The 19,451-nt window shown below is 43.7% G+C and overlaps 1 protein-coding gene across 3 annotated transcripts in view; it reads right to left on the bottom strand.

The window, feature by feature from the left end:
* The window catches only part of PSD (pleckstrin and Sec7 domain containing), a 700,060-nt gene that overhangs the window by 243,886 nt on the left and 436,723 nt on the right, over nt 1-19,451 (bottom strand). For all 3 annotated transcript variants that reach the window (XM_075348899.1, XM_075348896.1, XM_075348897.1), the window contains one exon: nt 7,579-7,637. In XM_075348899.1, the coding sequence (XP_075205014.1) occupies nt 7,579-7,637 (59 nt within the window). The remainder of the gene's footprint in view (nt 1-7,578; nt 7,638-19,451) is intronic.

Below are 19,451 nucleotides of genomic sequence, written 5' to 3' on the forward strand. Positions count from 1 at the left end.
GTTGAAATGTAGTGCCCAGTGTCAGAAAGCTGGGTTTGTATCCTAGGTCACGGGTCTTCTAGGAGGACAATGACCCCAGCATACTTCAAGGAGCACCCAAAAATGGATGGAATAAAAGCTGGAGACCTCTGAAGTGGCCAAACACGAGTTTGGATCTAAATCCCATTGAAGACCTGTGGTGACATCTTAAAAATTCTGTTGGTAGAAGGTGCCTTCAAACATGAGAGACCTGGAGAAGTTTGCAAGAGAAGAATGATCCAAAATTCCAGTTGAGAGGTATAAGTAGCTGTTGATGTTTATAGGAAGGGATTGATTGCAGTTATTTTTTCCAAAAGGCATGCACCAAATATAAAGTTGATGATTCCAACAATTTTGTCCTACTCATTTTGGGGGTTTTGTGTGAAATGATGTCCATTTTGTATTTATTTATGTTTTTTCTATGTTATTCCAATATACACAAAGGAAATAAACGTGTATAACAAAATGTGTAACTGCGATCATTTTCTGGGAGAAATACTTCATTTCTGGAACACTTTAAAGCAGGGGTCACAAACACGTGGCCCGCGGGCCGCATGTGGTCCCTCAGGCTGCTTCGTGAAGACCCCAGGCACGTGCCCCTGTTCACTATCGCGGTCGATGCAGGGGCTGCAGCCACTGTCTGCGCTTTATGTCAGATGAATGTATTGCCGGCGCTGCGCTCTCACGCCGGCAATACAATCATCTGACATAAATTGCTGCCAGTGGATACTGCCCCTTCACCTGTCATGATAGTGAACAGAGAGAGGGGCCTGGGGCCCGCACGAAGCAGAGATGAGGCAGCCGAGGGAATGCGGAACAGGTGAGAAGAATGGTGTTTTTTTTTGTGTGTGTGTATGTGAAGGACAGCACATTAAACCCTTAGCGACCTATGACGTACAGGGTACGTCATGGCTCCCTGGTACTTAAGGACCCATGACGTACCCAGTACGTAATGGCAAAATCGCGGCCCCGGTGGCTGCGATCACTTTGCAAATACCTTAGATTCGGGGAGGAGGGGACCTCTGCCTGACCTCAGGAGGGGTGGTGTCTCTTCCCCAGACCTACGGAGGCTGTGATTGGCTGACGAACGCCGCTCAGCCAATCACAGCCACTGTAATGTTTCGGCCATTGAAAATGGCTGAAACATTGAAATTCAGGCATGATCAGTGCAGCTATAGCCCTGATCATTGGCTGGAGCTGGGTGACTTCTGTTTCTCCCGCCCCCAGCTCTGATTGGAGAGATCGGCCTTATGACTGATCTCTCCAATCACTGTGGATCTGGGGCCAGAGACCGCTCCCCTCACCTTCCCTCCGGTGTCTATGGAAGCTGAGGAGAGTGTTCGGTAAGTTATAGCCACTGCTCCCTTTCAGACGCCGCCACCACTGCCCCCTTTCAGCCGCCGCCACCACTGCCCCCTTTCAGCCGCCGCCGCTGCCCCTCCCACCCATTACTACAGGATGGGGACAAAGTTCACACATTACTATGGGATAGGGATAAGGCTGGGGACATTACTATAGGATTGGGACATTACTAAAGGATCGGGACATTACAAGGATGGGCACAATACTATTGAATGGGGACATTATTACTATAGAATGGGGACAAGGCTGGGGACATTACTATACGCTGGGGACTAGGATGGGCACAGTACTACAGGATAGGGACATTACTACAAGGGGACAAGGATGGGAAACATTACTATAGAATAGGGATAAGGCTGGGGACATTACTATAAGATGGGGACATTACTATAGGATGGGGACAAGGTTGGCATATTACTACAGGATGGGCACATTACTATAGAATGTGGACATTACTATAGGATAGGGACATTACTATAGGATGGGGACATTGCTACAAGGGGACAAGGATGGGGAACATTACTATAAGATGGGGAACAAGGATGGACACATTACTATAGATTGGGGACATTACCATAGGATGGGGACAAGGATAAACACATTAGTACAGGATGGGCACATTACGATAAGATGGGGACAAGGCTGGTGACATTACTATCGGATGGGAATAAGGATGGGCACATTACTACAAGATGGGGACAAGGATGGGGAACATTACTTTATGATGGGGACAAGGATGAGCACATTACTGTGGGATGGGGACTAGGATGAGGCACAATACTACAAGGAGACAAGGATGGGCACGTTAGGATGGGGAACATTGCTTAAAGATGTTGGTCAAAATTTCTATATAGTGCTAATTGTAAGACTATTAGTTACAAGAAAGGAATAAAATGTAAAAAATTTTTTTTTTTATATATATATTTAACCCCTTAGTGACGGAGCTAATTTTCACCTTAATGACCAGACCAAATTTTGCACTTCTGACCAGTGTCACTTCATGAGGTTATAACTCTGGAACGCTTCAACGGATCCTGGTGATTTTGAGATTGTTTTTTCGTCACATATTGGACTTCATGTTAGTACCAAATTTAGGACAATATTTTTTGCGTTTATTTATGAAAAAAATTGAATTTTGGCAAAAATTTTGAAAATTTAGCAATTTTCAACTTTGGAATTTTTATACCGTTAAACCAGAGATTTCTGTGACACAAAATAGTTAATAAATAACATTTCCCACATGTCTACTTTACATCAGCACAATTTTGGAAACAAAATTTTTTTTTGTTAGGAAGTTAGAAGAGTTCAAAGTTTATCAGCGATTTCTCATTTTTACATCAAAATTTACAAAACCATTTTTTTAGGGACCACATCACATTTGAAGTGACTTCATTAAGCCTAGATGACAGAAAATACCCAAAAGTGACACCATTCTAAAAACTGCACCCCCCAAAGTACTCAAAACCACATTCAAGAAGTTTATTAACCCTTCAGGTGCTTCACATGAACAAAAGCAATGTGGAATGAAAAAAAGCAAAAATTAAATTGTACCTAAAAATGTTGCTCTAACCCAAATTTATTCACTTTTAGAAGAAATAACACAACAAAATGGACCACAAAACTTGTTCCCCACTTTCTTATGAGCGCGCCGATACCCCACATGTGATCAGAAATCTCTGTTTGGACAAATGGGAGGGCTCGGAACAGAAGGAGCAATATTTGAATTTTGGAAAGCAAATTTGGCTGAAATAGATTGCGGGCACCATGTTGCATTTACAGGTCCGCTAAGGTACCTAAACAGAAGAAACCCCTCACAAGTGACGCCATTTTGGAAACTAGACCCCTCAAGGCTTCTATCTAGGGGTATAGTGAGCATTTTAGATCCACAGGTACTTCACAGATTTTGTTAACGTTACGTTGTCATATTGAAAATTTTAATAATTTTCTCAAAAATGTTGCTTTAGCATCAATTTTCTCACTTTTTCAAGAGGTAATTCCAAAAATTTGACCTCAAGGTTTGTTAACCACTTTTTTATGAGCGCGGTGATACCTCACATGTGGTCTGAAACCTTTGTTTGGACAAATGGGAGGGCTTGGAACGAAAGGAACAATATTTGAATTTTGGAAAGGAAATTTGGCTGAAAAAGATTGCGGGCACCATGTCGCATTTGGAGGTCCCCTAAGGTACCTAAACAGCAGAAACTCCGCACAAGTGACCCCATTTTGGAAACTAGGTCCCTCAAGGAATTTATCTAGATGTTTGGTGAGTACCCTGAACCCCCAGGTGCATCACAGAATTTTATAACGTTGAGCCATGAAAATAAAAAAATAAAATTTTACCACAAAATTGTTATTTCAACCAGGTAGCTTTTTTTTTCACAAGGGTAACAGGAAAAAAATCATGATGAAATTTATTGTGCAATTTCTCCTGAGTTTGGCGATACCTTATACGTGGTGGAAATCAACTGTTTGGGCGCATGGCAGGGCTCGGAAGGGAAGGAGTGCCATTTGACTGCAAAATTGTCTGGAATCAATAGCGGACGCCATGTTGCATTTGGAGAGCCCCTGAGGTGCCTATACAGTGAAGCTCCTAAACATGTGGCCACATTTTGGAAAATAGACCCCTGAAGGAATTTATCTAGATGTTTGGTGAGTACCCTGAACTCCCAGGTGCTTCACAGAAGTTTATAATGTTGAGCTGTGAAAAAAAAATAATACATTTTTACCACAAAATTGTTACTTCAACCAGGTAGCTTTTTTTTTTACAAGTGTAAAAGGAAAAAATTCAGCATAAAATTTATTGTGCAATTTCTCCTGAGTATGCTGATACCTTATGTGTGGTGGAAATCAACTGTTTGGGTGCACAGCAGGGCTTGGAAGGGAAGGAGCGCCATTTGCCTGCACAATTGGCTGGAATCATTAGCGGGCGCTATGTTGCATTTGGAAAGCCCCTAAGGTGCCTAAACAGTGGAGGTCCCCAACAAGTGACCCCATTCTGGAAACAAGACACCTCAAGGCTTTTATCTAGGTGTATATTGAGCAGTTTGAATCCAAGAGTACTTCACAGAATTTGATAAGCTTAGGTTGCCATATTGAAAATTTTCATTTTTTTCACAAAAATATTGCTTTAGCATCATATTTCTTACTTTTTCAAGAGGCAACAACAAACCGTGGACCCCACAGGTTGTTATCCAATGTCTTATGAGCACAGGGATACCCAACATGTGGCCAAAAACCTCTGTTTGGATAAATAGGAGGGCTTGGAATGGAAGGAGCACTATTTGAATTCTGGAAAAGTTGAAATAAATTGCGGGCACCATGTCACATTAGCAGGGCCCCTTGGGTACCTATACAGCAGAAACCCCCCACAAGTGACCCCATTTTGGAAACTGGATTTTATTCAGGAGTATAGTAAGCATTTTGAATCCACAGGTACTTCACAAAAATGTTGCTGTAGCAACAAATTTCTCGCTTTTAGGCTATGTGGCCATGATCCAGCGACACGGCGTCTAGTACACAGTGTCAGCCTTCCTGCAGAGATGTGAGTGTTGTCCACGGGAGAACGCAGCTGCTCATGCCCTCGATTTGGGTTCAGGCTGCTGTGGAGCTCTATGCTACCTGCAGACAACACTCTTGTCTCCGAAGCATAAATTGACATGCGGAGGCTCGGGAAGCTGCACCACAGGTCGGTTTATGCTGCGGAGAAAAGAAGCACAGTGGGCATAGGATTTCTAAAAATCCTTCCACTGTGCTTCTACTGCACAATGCAGCGCTATGGATGCAGGGAAAACACTCTGCGCCCAAAATGCTGCAAACCCTGATTGTGGGCACACAGCGTAAAATGCTACAATGGATGAATGGATAGATGTCAAACATATATAACGTCCCACCCCCTGCATATTCTAAGCTGGCGCCCTTTAGTGCCTTTCATGTGGCACTAAAGGGTGCCTAGCCTTGTATTTAGCCCCCCAAAAAATTAATAATTAAAATAAACGACGTGGGGTCCCCCCTATTTTTGATAGCCAGCTAGGGTAAAGCAGACAGCTGTAGCCTGCAAACCACAGCTGACAGCTTCACCTTGGCTGGTGATCAATTTGGAGGGCTCCCCAGGCATTTTTTAAAAAAAAAACAAACAAACGTGGGGTCCCCCCCAAATTAGATCACCAGCCAAGGTGAAGCGGACAGCTGGGGTCTGGTATTCTCAGGGTGGGAAGAGCCATGGTTATTGGACTCTTCCCAGCCTAAAAATAGCAGGCCGCAGCCACCCCAGAAGTGGCGCATCCATTAGATGTGCCAATCCTGGCGCTTCGCTCCAGCTCATCCCGCGCCCTGGTGCGGTGGCAAACGGGGTAATATACGGGGTTGATACCAGCTGTAATGTCACCTGGCATCAAGCCCTGGGGTTAGTGATGTCACGGCATCTAAACAGATACCCGACATCACTAACCCAGTCAGTAATAGAAAAAAATAAAGACAAAAAAAAAATTTATTTGAAAAAAAAACTCCCCGAAACATTCCTCTTTTACCAGCTTATTGAAAATAAATAAATTTCGGTCGCTGTAATCCATTTTGGAGGTCCCTCGGCGACTCTGGACCTTCTAGAATATGGGGGGCATGTTCAGGGAACGTATCCCCCATTTTCTGGAAGAGCAAGCTCTCCATGAGCAGTGTGGGTGCAGTAATCTGAGAATACTGCACTCACACTGCCCCGGTCCAACCTAGGGCAGAGTGACCTGCAGTAACCTCATTCCAGAATATGAGGGGTACGCTCACAGAACATACCCCCCATTTTCTGGAACAGCAGTCACTCCATGTGAGGAGTGTGGCTGCAGATTACTGCACTCACTCTCCCCCGGTCCACAGTGGAGCAGCCTGTGCAGCAGCGACGTCAGCGTCCCTGCTTGCAGGGATCCAGCTGACAGCCGCTGTCTGCGCATGCGCCGCCAGCTTTCCAGAGGGGGCGCGGATCCAGATCGCGGGGACGGAGCAGCAACAGCCGCCAGGTAACGTAAGACTGGGGGCTGGGGCTGGGGGGGGAAGTGACGGGGGGTGACGGCGGGACCTGGGGACACCTTTCTGCCGCATGTGACGTGTCACATGCGGCAGAAAGAGCAGGATGAATGCGGCCGCGCGCTGCACGCCGACATCCTGCATGCTCCGGAGGGGGGAAGGGGGAGCGCTCTGGAGAACCGGAGGGGGCTCCGGGGACCAGAGATCTCCGGTGCACCGGAGGAGGGGTCAGGGGGAGGACATTTCCCTCCGATCTGAAATGTTTGATCATTTCAGATCGGAGGGAAATGAATGCAGAGCCGGCGGCAGCGGCAGTTTTCGGTGCGCATCGGCGCCATTTTGGATGTCCGGTGGGGGTGGGGGTTGGTTTCTCCGGTACCGGGGGCTTTGGGGGCACTAAAGGATTATATTTCTTTCTCATCGGACATGTTTGATCATGTCCGGCGATCACATTTTCGGGGGCCAAAAAAACACCCCGATTCATAATCTTGGGGGTCTCAGCTACCTCCGGTAGCTGAAACCCCCGAGATTTTTTGTCACTGGGGGGCCCTACAAGCTTTTTCCGGCCTGACGTCTCAAGATGTCGGAACAGAATAAGTACCCTGTTTTTCCGACATCTTGAGACGTTAGGCCGTCGCTATGGGGTTAAACAAAGAATGTGCACGTTTGCTATAATAAACAAGTGAAAATGTTCAAAATCAGTGATCCAAAGGTGTGTAAAAAAAAAAATAATTATATTATATATGGTACCAATAAAAATGTCACTTTGTCCTGCAAAGAATGCGGCCCCCCAAATTATTTTTTTTCCTCTGTGCGGCCCATACACCCAGCCGAGTTTGAGACCCCTGCTTTAAAGCGTGCCAAAACTTTCAGCCATGACTGTACATCATCATTTTTTGAACTCACATTAAAAAAGTTAGTAATCAATCAAGTCATCTTGATTTCATCCCGCTTACTGTTTATATGCACGTGTAGTTCTCACAAACATCCATACCTAGTGATTGGGTTAATTTATAGGAATATCAATATCAACTCTATCTCCATATCCACCACTTAGCCAATTTCTCAAGAATTCCAATTACTATAGGTTTCTTTTTTTAACTTGTAAATATATTATACAACTTGTTATAAAATATTTTTAGAAATAAAAATCCATAAAATATAATTTTATGTTAAAAGCTTACTTACATGTCCATGTAAGTCTGTGTTTAACAGCATCAGTGCACATGTTAGGGTATGGACACCATCTGAAATGGTAAAAAAAGAACAACATGTAAGTTTTTATGATATATTATAATGTATCTGCATTGTACATCTAAGGCTAGGTTCACATCTACATCAGAGACTCCATTAACAGTGCATAATTTTTTTTCCAGAACAAAAAGCCCAGCATGCTGTGTTAGTGTAGTGTAATAAAATGATTGACACCTTGAATGAAAACTGATAGCATAAGTTAGTGGGGTCCACCTGACGCCTATGGGGTCCATTAAGAGACAAAATCAAGAGTGACATGAATTCCATTTTATGTTTCTAATACAAAATACAAGAATGGAAGTTAAAATGCTGAAAGGAAATACGGTAAGTCTTATCTGTACACATGAACTAAGTTACAGACAAAAAGTTAAGTTTAGGAACAAATCTGTATAAAAAGGTGGCAACAGACTCCACAACTTGAGGATCTATGAACAAGAACAACAGCAGATCCAGCGCCTTGGCATCGAGACTCAGAAATTAAAATTCCAAACTTTATTAAGTAAAAAAAAAATATATATATATATACAAAGGTACAGACCTCCTGTGGGGGACAGAAAAAAATGAATGTCCCAAGGACAGAGGAAAATTCCTACATGTTTCGACCAGTGAAGGTCTTAACTATTCCATGATTAAGACCTTCACTGTTCGAAACATGTAGGAATTTTCCTCTGTCCTTGGGTCATTCATTTTTTTCTGTCACCCCACAAGGAGGTCTGTACTTTTGTATATACATTTTTTTTTGGACTTAATAAAGTTTGGAGTTTTACTTTCTGAGTCTCCTTGCCAAGGTGCTGGATCTACTCTTGTTTCTGCATCGTTTGTTCTTGCCCAGGTCTGGGCGTTTTTCCGTGTGCCGCCGGTGTTTCATGGAGTGAAGAGGGGTGAGCTGGATTTTTTTCCTTTTTTTTTACCTATGAACAAGAACAGCTCAATATTACATTTGCCATTATCACCATCACTAAAAGTGACATTGCTCACTATAGCAGGATTTCAAACTAACCTCAATATTGTGAAGCTAACTATAATTTGGGGCATTCTGCATCACAGGAAACTATTTATTTCTTAATTTTCTCCCTCCTTGTTATACATTAATAGGGATGTTACGATATTGTAACACGTAATGATAAAGAGTGCTGAGTCTATCACCTCTCACTTGTTAAAGATGGATCCTGTCTTATCTAATTCCAGCTTTTTAATATGGCCAATACTCTCCATTGTAACCCTGCTTATGACAGAAAAAAGATGGCTCATAGAAGTGATCTCTAAAGAACAGAAATTGTCAGTCTATTGTGAAGTTCACTAACAAATATAAAGCTGCACTCAGGGTTATCTGTAAGGCTATGTGCGCACGTTGCGTAATTACATGCAGTTACGCTGCGCTTTGTAGCGCAGTGTAACTGCATGTGTCCTGCGTCCCTTGCATAATCTATGGAGATTGTGCAGGGGTCGTGCGCACGTGGCGTTTTAGAGTGCAGCGCTTCGGCTGCTGCCCGGAGCGCGCGGTCTAAGAAGTGACATGTCACTTCTTCCGTGCGCTTTGCCGGCAGCTCCTGCTCTGTCTATGGCAGGAGCTGCAGGCAGAGCGCATGGAATCGGCTTTTTTTTTTTCACTACGGACATTTTCTGCAGCGATTTGAAGCGCACGTGTGCTCTTCAGATCGCTTCAGAAATTTCTGCAGTGACTGTACGCAACGTGCGCACATAGCCTAAAGGCTACTTTACACACTGCGATATCGGTCCCGATATCGCTAGTGTGGGTATCCGCCCCCATCTGTTGCGCGACACGGGCATATCACTGCCCGTGCCGCACAACATCGCCCAGAGCCGTCACACATACTTACCTGTCCGGCGACGTCGCTGTGACCGGCGAACCGCCTCCTTTCTAAGGGGGCGGTCCGTGCGGCGTCACAGCGACGTCACTGAAACGTCACTGAACCGCCGCCCAATCGCAGCGGAGGGGCGGAGATGAGCGGGACGTAACATCCCGCCCACCTCCTTCCTTCCGCATAGCGGCCGGGAGGCAGGTAAGGGGAGCTTCCTCGTTCCTGCGGCGTCACACGCAGCGATGTGTGCTGCCGCAGGAACGACGAACAACCTCGTTACTGATGAAGTAACGATAATTGAGAATGGACCCCCGTGTCGCCGATTAGCGATTTTGCACTGTTTTGCAACGATGCAAAATCGCTTATCGGTGTCACACGCAACGGCATCGCTAATGCAGCCGGATGTGCGTCACAAAATCCGTGACCCCAACGACTCCGCATTAGCGATGTCGCAGCGTGTAAAGCCTGCTTTAGAGTATATTTCATGTTCACTTTGTACCTGTTCACATTTGTCTGTTAGGATATGCCGTCAGTTTTCTCATTTTAGATTATTGTGAAGTCCAGTCATCAAAAAGAAAACTGCCACATGTAAGTCACTGTTTTTACATAATGACGTAATAAATGTAAAAATGTTTAACACCTTCCTGTTTGACACCACTTTAATTTTACAACTTTTGGTTTTCCCTTTTGTCCTTCCAAGAGCCAGAACGTATTATTTTTCAATCAACATAAGTATGAGGACTTCTTTTTGTGAGATGAGTTGTATTTTTGAATAATACAATTCACATTACCATATATTAAAGGGAAAAAGTAATGAAATTGTGAAAAAAATAAAATTTCACCATTGGTTTTTGGGTTTATTTTTATCAACATTTAATGTGTGGAAAAAAATTACCTGGCTAAATGATTTTGAAGGTCAGTACAATTATGGTGGTACCACTTCCTTCCTCTGGGTCTGCTGCACTCTGTTGTGCTCCACATCAGGTTTTTCAAATTGCCCGGAGTAAATCAATGACATCATCTGCCTAGACCTATTTAAGGCCAATCAAGACACACACCTGTGTCTGGGGATTAAGTCTCTAGTCCTAGGTCAGATGTACTCCACCATCTGTGCTTTCTGTGTTTGCATTCATCACTGCTTTATTCCTCTTCATCTGTAATAGTGCTCCTGTAATTCCTATCTGTGCCAAGTCCTCACTGCCCATGTGCCTTCCTGCTGCATCAATGCCCAGAGTCTTTGTACCCACCTGGATCTGATGCTTAGTGAGTCCACCTCATCTTGTGAACCTAACAGTGATACAAAATTTATAAACTTTCCAAAATCTACTAGTGTTTAATAATTCTGAACATTGTAGAAAAAATGGCTTGCAACGACTCTGTCTAAGACACATCATTTTTGTGTATATATATATATATATATACACAGTATATACTGTATGTATGTATGTACTGTATATTTATATATACAGTGGAACCTTGGTTTAAGAGTAACTTGGTTTAAGAGCGTTTTGCAAAACAAGCAAACCTTTTTCCAAATTTGTAACTTGGTTTAAGAGCAATGCTTTGCAATAAGAGCAAATTCCCACTGTGCACACTTCCAGTTCCGTCCTTTCACCGCACTCTGACCCGCTCTGGAGGTAATTTTCAGTTCATATGTACTGTGTACAGTATACCATTGCACAGTACAGTATATACTATATAGCATTTCTATCAATTAGCAATTGTGGATACAGTACTGTACTCTTTTTGATAACCAGTGCAGCACATTTGCTTATACTGTACCTCTCGCACACCAAAAATTCTATTGTAAGCTAACGTGCAGTTTAATCTGTTTTACATGTTTTTTACTGTACAGTATTTTGGAATAGTGTACGGTAATAATTTTATATTAATACAGTACATTATTTTGTATTACTGTAATAAGTTTGTATAAATACAGTAAATATTTGTGGGTTGTGGAACGAATTGTCTGCATTTCAATTATTCCTATGGGAAAATTCACTTTGATATAAGAGTAACTTGGTTTAAGAGCGCACTCCCGGAACCAATTATGCTCGTAATCCAAGGTTCCACTGTACATATTTTATCAATAAGGGGGGGGGCCACACGGGGCACTACTGCGATGCTCACATGAAACTTGGCTCACGATAGCAGCACTGCAGGAGCCGAGTGTCATGCTAGTGTCCCTGCGACTGCGGCCCAACAGTGCGAGTGGACCTCAGCTGCAGGGGGCGGGCCGACTCTCAGGAGGGGCGGGCCAGCGCTGCGGAGGGGCGGGCTGGCACGGAGGAGGGGAGGGAGGGATTTCTCTCCCTCTCTCCTCCGTAGCCAGCTATTGCCATTCTCGCACTGCACTCGCAGCAGTCCCATGGGAAAATTAATTGCCCACCCCTGCTCTAAAAGGATTGCCTAGGGGAGTGCACCATTCCCTGCCTCCTAGCTTCCTCTATAGGGAAAGAAGTGCGCTTCTTAAGATTGACATTGTGTTACGAATCGGCGCCGCCATAGCCGCAAGCAGCCTGCTGCGGTTCCTGTTGCGCCAAGGGGCCGGCTGCCGTTTTTGGCCGTGCCTCGGGTCGTCCAGCTGGCTGCTTCTTCCTCCACATCTAAGTTTGGAGAGGCGGCTAGTGTGCATGCGGGCCCCGATTTACCCCAGCCAGAGCCTAAGTCCAGTGTTTCGCCTAGTGAGCATGCTCAGCCTGATAGTGCCATTTCTGAGGCTAAGTCCTCGGTTCAGGCTACTGAGCATGCTCCTACACTTAGTGCGAAAAGCCTCTTTGCACAGGTACTTGGACATAGTGCCGTGTCTAAGTCCTGTGTTGTGCCTACTGAGCATGCCCAGGCAGATAGTCTGATTTCCGAGACTGTTGTTCAGGCTACTGAGCATGCTCAGGCACTTAGTGCATCAGAGGCTAGGTCCGGTAAGGACCTCACTGGGAATGTCCGGTAGGTGGCCGGCTCTGATAAGCCGACACACATCAGGTGTCCTGATGATGTGGCCACTCCAGACTGGCTCGCAGAGGCCCACCCCTATGACATGACACCTCACCATTGGTCGTCAGACGATGACTGGTGAAGTGTTTGGGGCGTGGCTGCCATGAGGTCATCAATGACGTGGCGGTTTCGGATAGGCCGCTGGTGACGTCGCTGATGACATGGCACTCTGCTGTTGGACCCTGGAGGTGCCATTGTGGTCCACCCTGGGTTTGGGACGGACCCGGGTTTTAAAGGGGCTGGAGACAACATGGAGGTGTGCAGTCTTCACATTTGCTCAGATAGAGCACACCTCCATGTTAGAGCCTTATTGCGGCATAAGCCTGTGTTTGGAAGCGGTAGGTAGGGTTAGGCGTCCGGTGCTTGTCACACCAAGAAACCCGTGGCTCAGCACGTTAGGGTCAGGCGCCAGGCTTCCACCTCCTACCGTCCAGTCCTGCTTTTGCAGCCCAGTGGAGTTAACTGGGCTGCGGCTGCTGCGCCTCCTGTCCGATTGTGCCCCCTACGCACACGGACAATTCACCTGCTGCGCCACCTGTCCGGTTGTGCCTCCTACGCGCACCGACAGCGAACCCCAGGACCCCTGTGGGGTTAACAGGGTGTTCCTGGATTAGGTGTGTGAATCTATTATTCTCCTTGGCTTCCCAGTCAACGCCACTGGTGTGATCTCTTGGCCTGACGTGTCCTCTACACATGTGGCCATTTGCTTAGTGACCAGAAACGCTAATCAGATGACCGCTCGGCCTGTCGTGTCTGACACACGTGGCCGACAGGGCGCTGTCGCAGCGGTCTTCTTGGTCAACGCTACCTGGTCACCATCCGGCCTGACGTGTTCCCTGCACACGTGGTCAGGATTGCGCCAATTCCATCGAAACGCTAACTGGGTTGTCGTCTGGTCTGACATCTTCCTACACACGTGACAGGTTCCCTGGGTTATCTCAGAGCCATCCAGCTCTATAGTCTCTGCCTAACCCTCAGGTGCCAGCAGCGCCTTTATCATCTGGAGCACGGTGGCCCCCGACTGGCGATTAGGATATATACCCCCTGGTCCTAATTTGCCGGTCCCCCCGTAACACATTGAGGATGGCCAGCTTCAGAGCAGCGCTTGCAAGCTGTATAGCAAATACGATAGATTGCAAGCTGAAGTGGTTGGTAATCCTAGCAATTTACGGTACACTACAGAATTAAAAATCCCTTTGTTCTTGAGAATGGAGCAGATTTTAATAAGTTTTAAATGGTAAAATTGATTGCTTTTACAAGCACTTTGAAGTGTCACCGATTTAATAAGATGAGTACACCCCTGCCCTGCCAACCCAGACACTCACCTACAGACAGCCTGTTTCAAGGTGTTTGTCACTCATCAATGTACAGCAGAATCTGACTGGCTGAGTGGCAAGTCGTTAAGGCATTGAGAAAGAAGGACAGGCTTTCCTAGAGGAGACAAACTTGAGTATGGAGTTTGCAATCTAGCTTACTTGCTAAAGAACAGAAACTAACTGGCAAATAACACACAGGAGAGATAGCTATAGTGTCCCCTTTTACCGACGCCGCTCCGTTCCTGCATCGCAAACTTTGTGACAGTAACTTCTGACTAATCGCAAGTCAGAGGCTACGTCACAAGTGATAAATTCAACTCTATGAGAGCCAGCACTAGACTCTTAGAGAGTTCTATTGAGTTGTGACTTCTGACTCCCTGAGACAGTGAAGCTGCCGGCAGATCAAATCAATGGACCGCAGGGGCATTAATAGAAGGAGAAGCTACTGGAGGGTGAGTATAATACAGGGGGTAATTGACTTAGATTTAAAGCACCACTCCAGCGTTGCATTTAAAAAAAATGCTGAAGTGGTGCTTTAAGGAGAACCAGTACTTCCCCCATCTTTTCTCAAATGTACATTGCATTCTCCATCCATGTAAGCGTTATGTACTTTTCTATAATTGTCTGATAATCCAAAAGATTTACAATCTTTCACCTAGTAGGTTACATCAATTTTCCAATAAAGGAATTTAAAAGTATTTATAAAGTTGCTTATTCTTTGGCAGACAATAACTGAAAACATGTTATAAATTGGTGTGAAAGAGCAAAGTTTTCCTTTATTTACTTCAAATCTGTGTGTATGATTAGGGGTTTAAGACAGTAGGCAATTCTATTGTATTCCCCTATGATACAAAATAATAAGAGAATAATGGCTGTGTTGCTGACTCCAGCACATATATAATTTACTGAAAATGTGATTTTATTTTTCTTTCCTTTATCTTTGCTGTTGACATGAGATAAAACACAATTTGTAGTACTGAATAAGAGAAAACAGCTTCTGTTTATTGTAAGACAACAATAATAGGGTATAAAAAGAAACATATTTTTGTAAGTATGAAGCTTGTGTATGATATGCAGTCGCAGTCTCCTTAAAGATGTGAGATCAAATTGATTATATAAAAGACAAATCCATATACAGTATATATATATATATATATATATATATATGTATATATATATATATATATATATATATATGTGTATATATATATATATAAATTTGTCTATTGGTGGCTCTTGAGGACTGAAGTTGGGGAACACTACTGTAATCAATTGCGGTTGGGGAGGATACCAATGGTAAAGGGAATCTGTTTCCCCCTTTGACCGTTCTAAGCTCTTACTATGGGCATACAGGTAATAGGATGTTGAAAGTAGTTTTACCTGTTTGCCTCATAATAGATGCCTTGTTCCACAAATATTTAGATCGCTTTATGAAAAGTACCCAACCAGGCCAACTGGGCGGTTGCTTCCCTGTAAGAAATCCCAGCCTTATCCTTTTTATCACCTCCTCTCAGCGTCACAGTCACAGCTGGCAAATCCCATGCGTGGGCAGTAGAGTGTTCTTCAACCTGCGTTTATTCCCCCCTATTGAATCTACTGTGAATGCGCTGGTGAGTCAGCTCCACTTCTGTTATCGGTGCACTGCTCTAAGTTGTCCTCCCGACTTCCTGCCTGCGGGCGGGCGGGTAGACAGACATACACACACATACCTATTCGATTTTGCAGACAGTTTGTGTTTATGCTGTGTGGCGGCCATTGTTGCAGTGATTTTGTGTCTGTGGTGCGGTATGGCCCGGAGTCATGGAGACTCAGCCTTGCAGCATGGGTGCTGTGAGGCACCAGGTCGCCTGCCCCGCTGGTGCATGGTCGCTGTGGCGATGGTTGGCACACGGTTCCGCACCATTAATGCGTCAGAGTTAGGACCCACTCAAAGGTTCACTGTGACATGGCAGTGGGCTTCATACAGTCTGATCAGAATGTTAAAAACCAAGAACCTCATGTTCAGGTATTTAATTTTTTGCATAGCAGCATTAGATCACCTTATGAATTCTGGATGTTGTCATCCATCTATCTGGTCCTGTTATTTAAGATATCTATGTTTTACTCTAAAATGCTGTGTGACATTTTGGAGAAAACTATTTTAACCCCTTAACGACCGCGAGCAGTAATGTTACGTTCTAGTGGTCATTGTGTTACTGCCCGCGGTCTGCTGGAAGCAGTTTGCAGCGATCGGTGCACATATCAGCTGATTTTTACAGCTGACATGTGTGCCTGCTAGGCACGAGTGGAATCGGTTTTCCGACCGTGCCTTTTAACCTTTTAAATGGCGTTGTCAATATGTGACAGCGCCATTATAATGGCATCGGCGGTAAACATTAACTCACCAGCCGATACCGGAAGTCACGTGGTTGATGTGATGACTTCTGTTGCTCACATGACTCACTTCCTGCCTCACGCAGCCGAGAGCTGGGTGAGACAGGTTGGAAGCATATCTGCTGTTCACAGCTGTGATCAGCAGATATGGCAGAGCGATCAAACACCTGATCCATGTAATCCCCTTGGGGACCTAGTAAAATAAAAAAAAAGTAAAAAAAAGTGTTAAAAAATAAAAAAAAAAATAAAAAACCTAAAATTTCAAATCACCCCCTTTCGCCCCATTGAAACGTAAAGGGTTAAAAAAATAATATACACATATTTGGTATCGCCGTGTTCAGAAATGCCTGATCTATCAAAATATAAAATCAATTAATCTGATTGGTAAACGGCATAGCGTCAAAAAATCCAAACGCCAAAATTACGTTTTTTGGTCGCCACAAATTTTGCGCTAAATGCAATAACAGGCGATCAAAACGTAGCATCTGCACAAAAATAGTACATTTAAAAATATCAGCCTGAGACTCAAAAAATAAGCCATAATCGAGCTATAGATCCCGAAAAATGAGAACGCTACAGGTTACGGAATATGGCGTAAAACTTCTGATTTTTTTTAACCTCTTAGATAAAAGTAAACCTAATCATGTTTGGTGTCTACAAACTCGCACCGAGATTAGGCATCACTCCCACACATTAGTTTTACCAAATAGTGCCGGTCGTGAAAGGGTTAAAAGCCATGCATGTCCATGGTACTTCGGTGATTAACCTAATTGCAGGTCTCACCTCCTCTCTCCTCTACACTGACAGATCTCTCTTCACAAACACATATAGGGAGAGACTAGTCACTGTAGGGAAGCAGGGAAGAATCAGCAAGCATCTGGACTAGTTATTTGATTTGCATGGTCTCAGGCACATTTTTAAAAGCATGTTTTCTGTGAAACACCAGAGGATTTCAGAGTAAAACACACGGTACCAGTCAAAACTATAGACACATCTGTTTATATAATGATTTCCCTTGTTCCTATTTGAATGTGCACCTTGTAGAATCAGACTGAAGGCAGCAAATCCACAGAGAAACACATGGAAATAAGGATTAAAGAAACAAACCAGAATATGCGTTAAACTTTAGTTTCCTCAAAGTAACCCCTCTCCCTTCGTTTTACTCAGAGGTCAACTTTATACCTCTTGGAATTCTCTCAAGCAGGTTCATCAAGTAGTCATTTAGAATTGCTTCTGATAGTTTTGAAGGTATTCCAGAAGTACTCAGCACTTGTGGTCTGCTTTGCATCCACTTTTTGATCCAACTTATTGTAAAACATCTCAAATAGGTTGAAATTGGTTAATTCTGAAGGCCACGTCATTGATGCAGAACTCCATCCATCTCTTACTTGGTCACGTAGCCCTTACATATCCTTGAGGTATGTTTTGGGTCTTTGTCCTGTGGCAACACAAATGATGGTCTAAGTGCGTACCAGATAGGATGACATGTCGTTGCAGAATGCAGTGGTAGTCATGCTGGGTAAGTGTATAAAAAGTATTCATTCATTTTTTTTGCGTCTCACAAAGACATGGTGATTCTAAAAAATGTTACATTTTTATTTATCAGGTCACAGCACAAATGTCTGATGATCTAATGTACAGTATTGTTACTAAAGCAAGTCTCTCCTTGTTTACAGCCCTCCATAGTGGCTTCTTTGCAGCAAGTCAACCACACAGGCCTTCTTGCAGTCTCCTTTGGACTGTTGCTGTTAAGATGTGTCTGATACTTGATGTCTTTGCATCATTATGAGGACTGTTAAGTGAGATACTGTCAAACTGCATTTTCAGAGGCCGGTGATGCTGATGAACTTATCCTCTATAGCAGTAATTGATGGTTTTCCTTTCCTCCGTCAGGCTATATGAGAGCCAGCTTCATCATAGTGATTTTTGGATTTCATAATTTCACTTAAGAAAACCTTAAAGGTTCTAGAAATTCTTCAGATTGACTGATTTTTATGTCTTAAATTAATGATTGGCTGTTATTTTTTTTTACTAAATTGACTGGTTCTTGGCATATTCTTATTTAGAATAGTTCTCAGCACTGTACGGAGCTGTGTACCAATGCTGCCTCTGCAAAACAAACCTGATGGATGCAAAGATTTTTTGAAGACCGATTATTCCACAGATGAACTCTTGACATGTTTACTGGAAGTCATTGAGGAATCTAAGGTTTAACACACAGTCTTGTGTGTTTCAAACACGGGTTTCTTAACTACTTGCTTCCATTTGTGTTCCCTTGTGATTTTGCTGCTTTCAGTATAAATCTACAATGTACACATTCCAAACAGAACTAAGAACATACCGTAATTGTATACACTGGTGTGTCCAAACTGTACAGGGCTGAAATAATAAATCAGTTGTTCAATTCCCTGAATTGAGCCTTGCATCATAATTAATACTGCTTTAGTCCGGTTACCCCTGAGGTCGCCATAAAAAAGGCAAAACGTTTTTTTTTCAAACATAGATGGTGTTTGTTATTTAGCATAACCGAGAGAATCAGCTGCACTCATTCAATGTAAATATCCAGAAATATCCTATTCAGCTTAACAGGAGCTGAGTTGCAGCTTTTGGGAACAACAACGATGCAGAAAACATTCTGATTGAGCCATGCTTTGTTGACTGTTTTACTTCCAACACCAGAGCTCTAAACAGCTGATCGATGGAGGTGCTGATTATCAAACCCCCACCAATCTACTACTGAGTATGTGGACTACAGTCACGTCATCACTGATAACTGTGTATATTGATTGCTATATAGTAGTAGTAGTGCAGAATCAAGGCAAAGCAGTGTACAGCTTAATGCTGCATTGTAGCTGACACATTCAACAAAATGACAGGAACACGATGTATCCAGTCCCTACACAGCATTAATTCACTCTTGAGACAGAGCAGTTCTGTTTTCTGGGGAATTCTTTATGGATTTGCAGGTCCACAGAGATCTTTTAAAGCATCCAATGGAAGAAAAAGTACAATGGCACTCACCTCTTAGTTGATATATTCTTTTTGAAGTGAACCTGTCAGGTACAATATGAACCCAGAAACACGAGCAGTTTTGGGTGTATATTACTAATCCCTGCCTAACAGTGCCTGTATCTAGAAGCATAGAGAAAGATCCTTAGAAAAAGTATTTCTAAAGATTCTTTATGATATGCTAATGAGTGTCACAAGGGTGTTAGTTCCTGCGCTCATTGCACCCCAGCATTGTAGCATGCCCACAGGGGCATGCTAACATGCTATTCAATGCTCATTGCCTAGTGTCATC

This window comes from Anomaloglossus baeobatrachus, chromosome 5 (assembly GCF_048569485.1).
Source record: "Anomaloglossus baeobatrachus isolate aAnoBae1 chromosome 5, aAnoBae1.hap1, whole genome shotgun sequence".
In the NCBI taxonomy this organism is placed as follows: Eukaryota; Metazoa; Chordata; class Amphibia; order Anura; family Aromobatidae; genus Anomaloglossus; species Anomaloglossus baeobatrachus.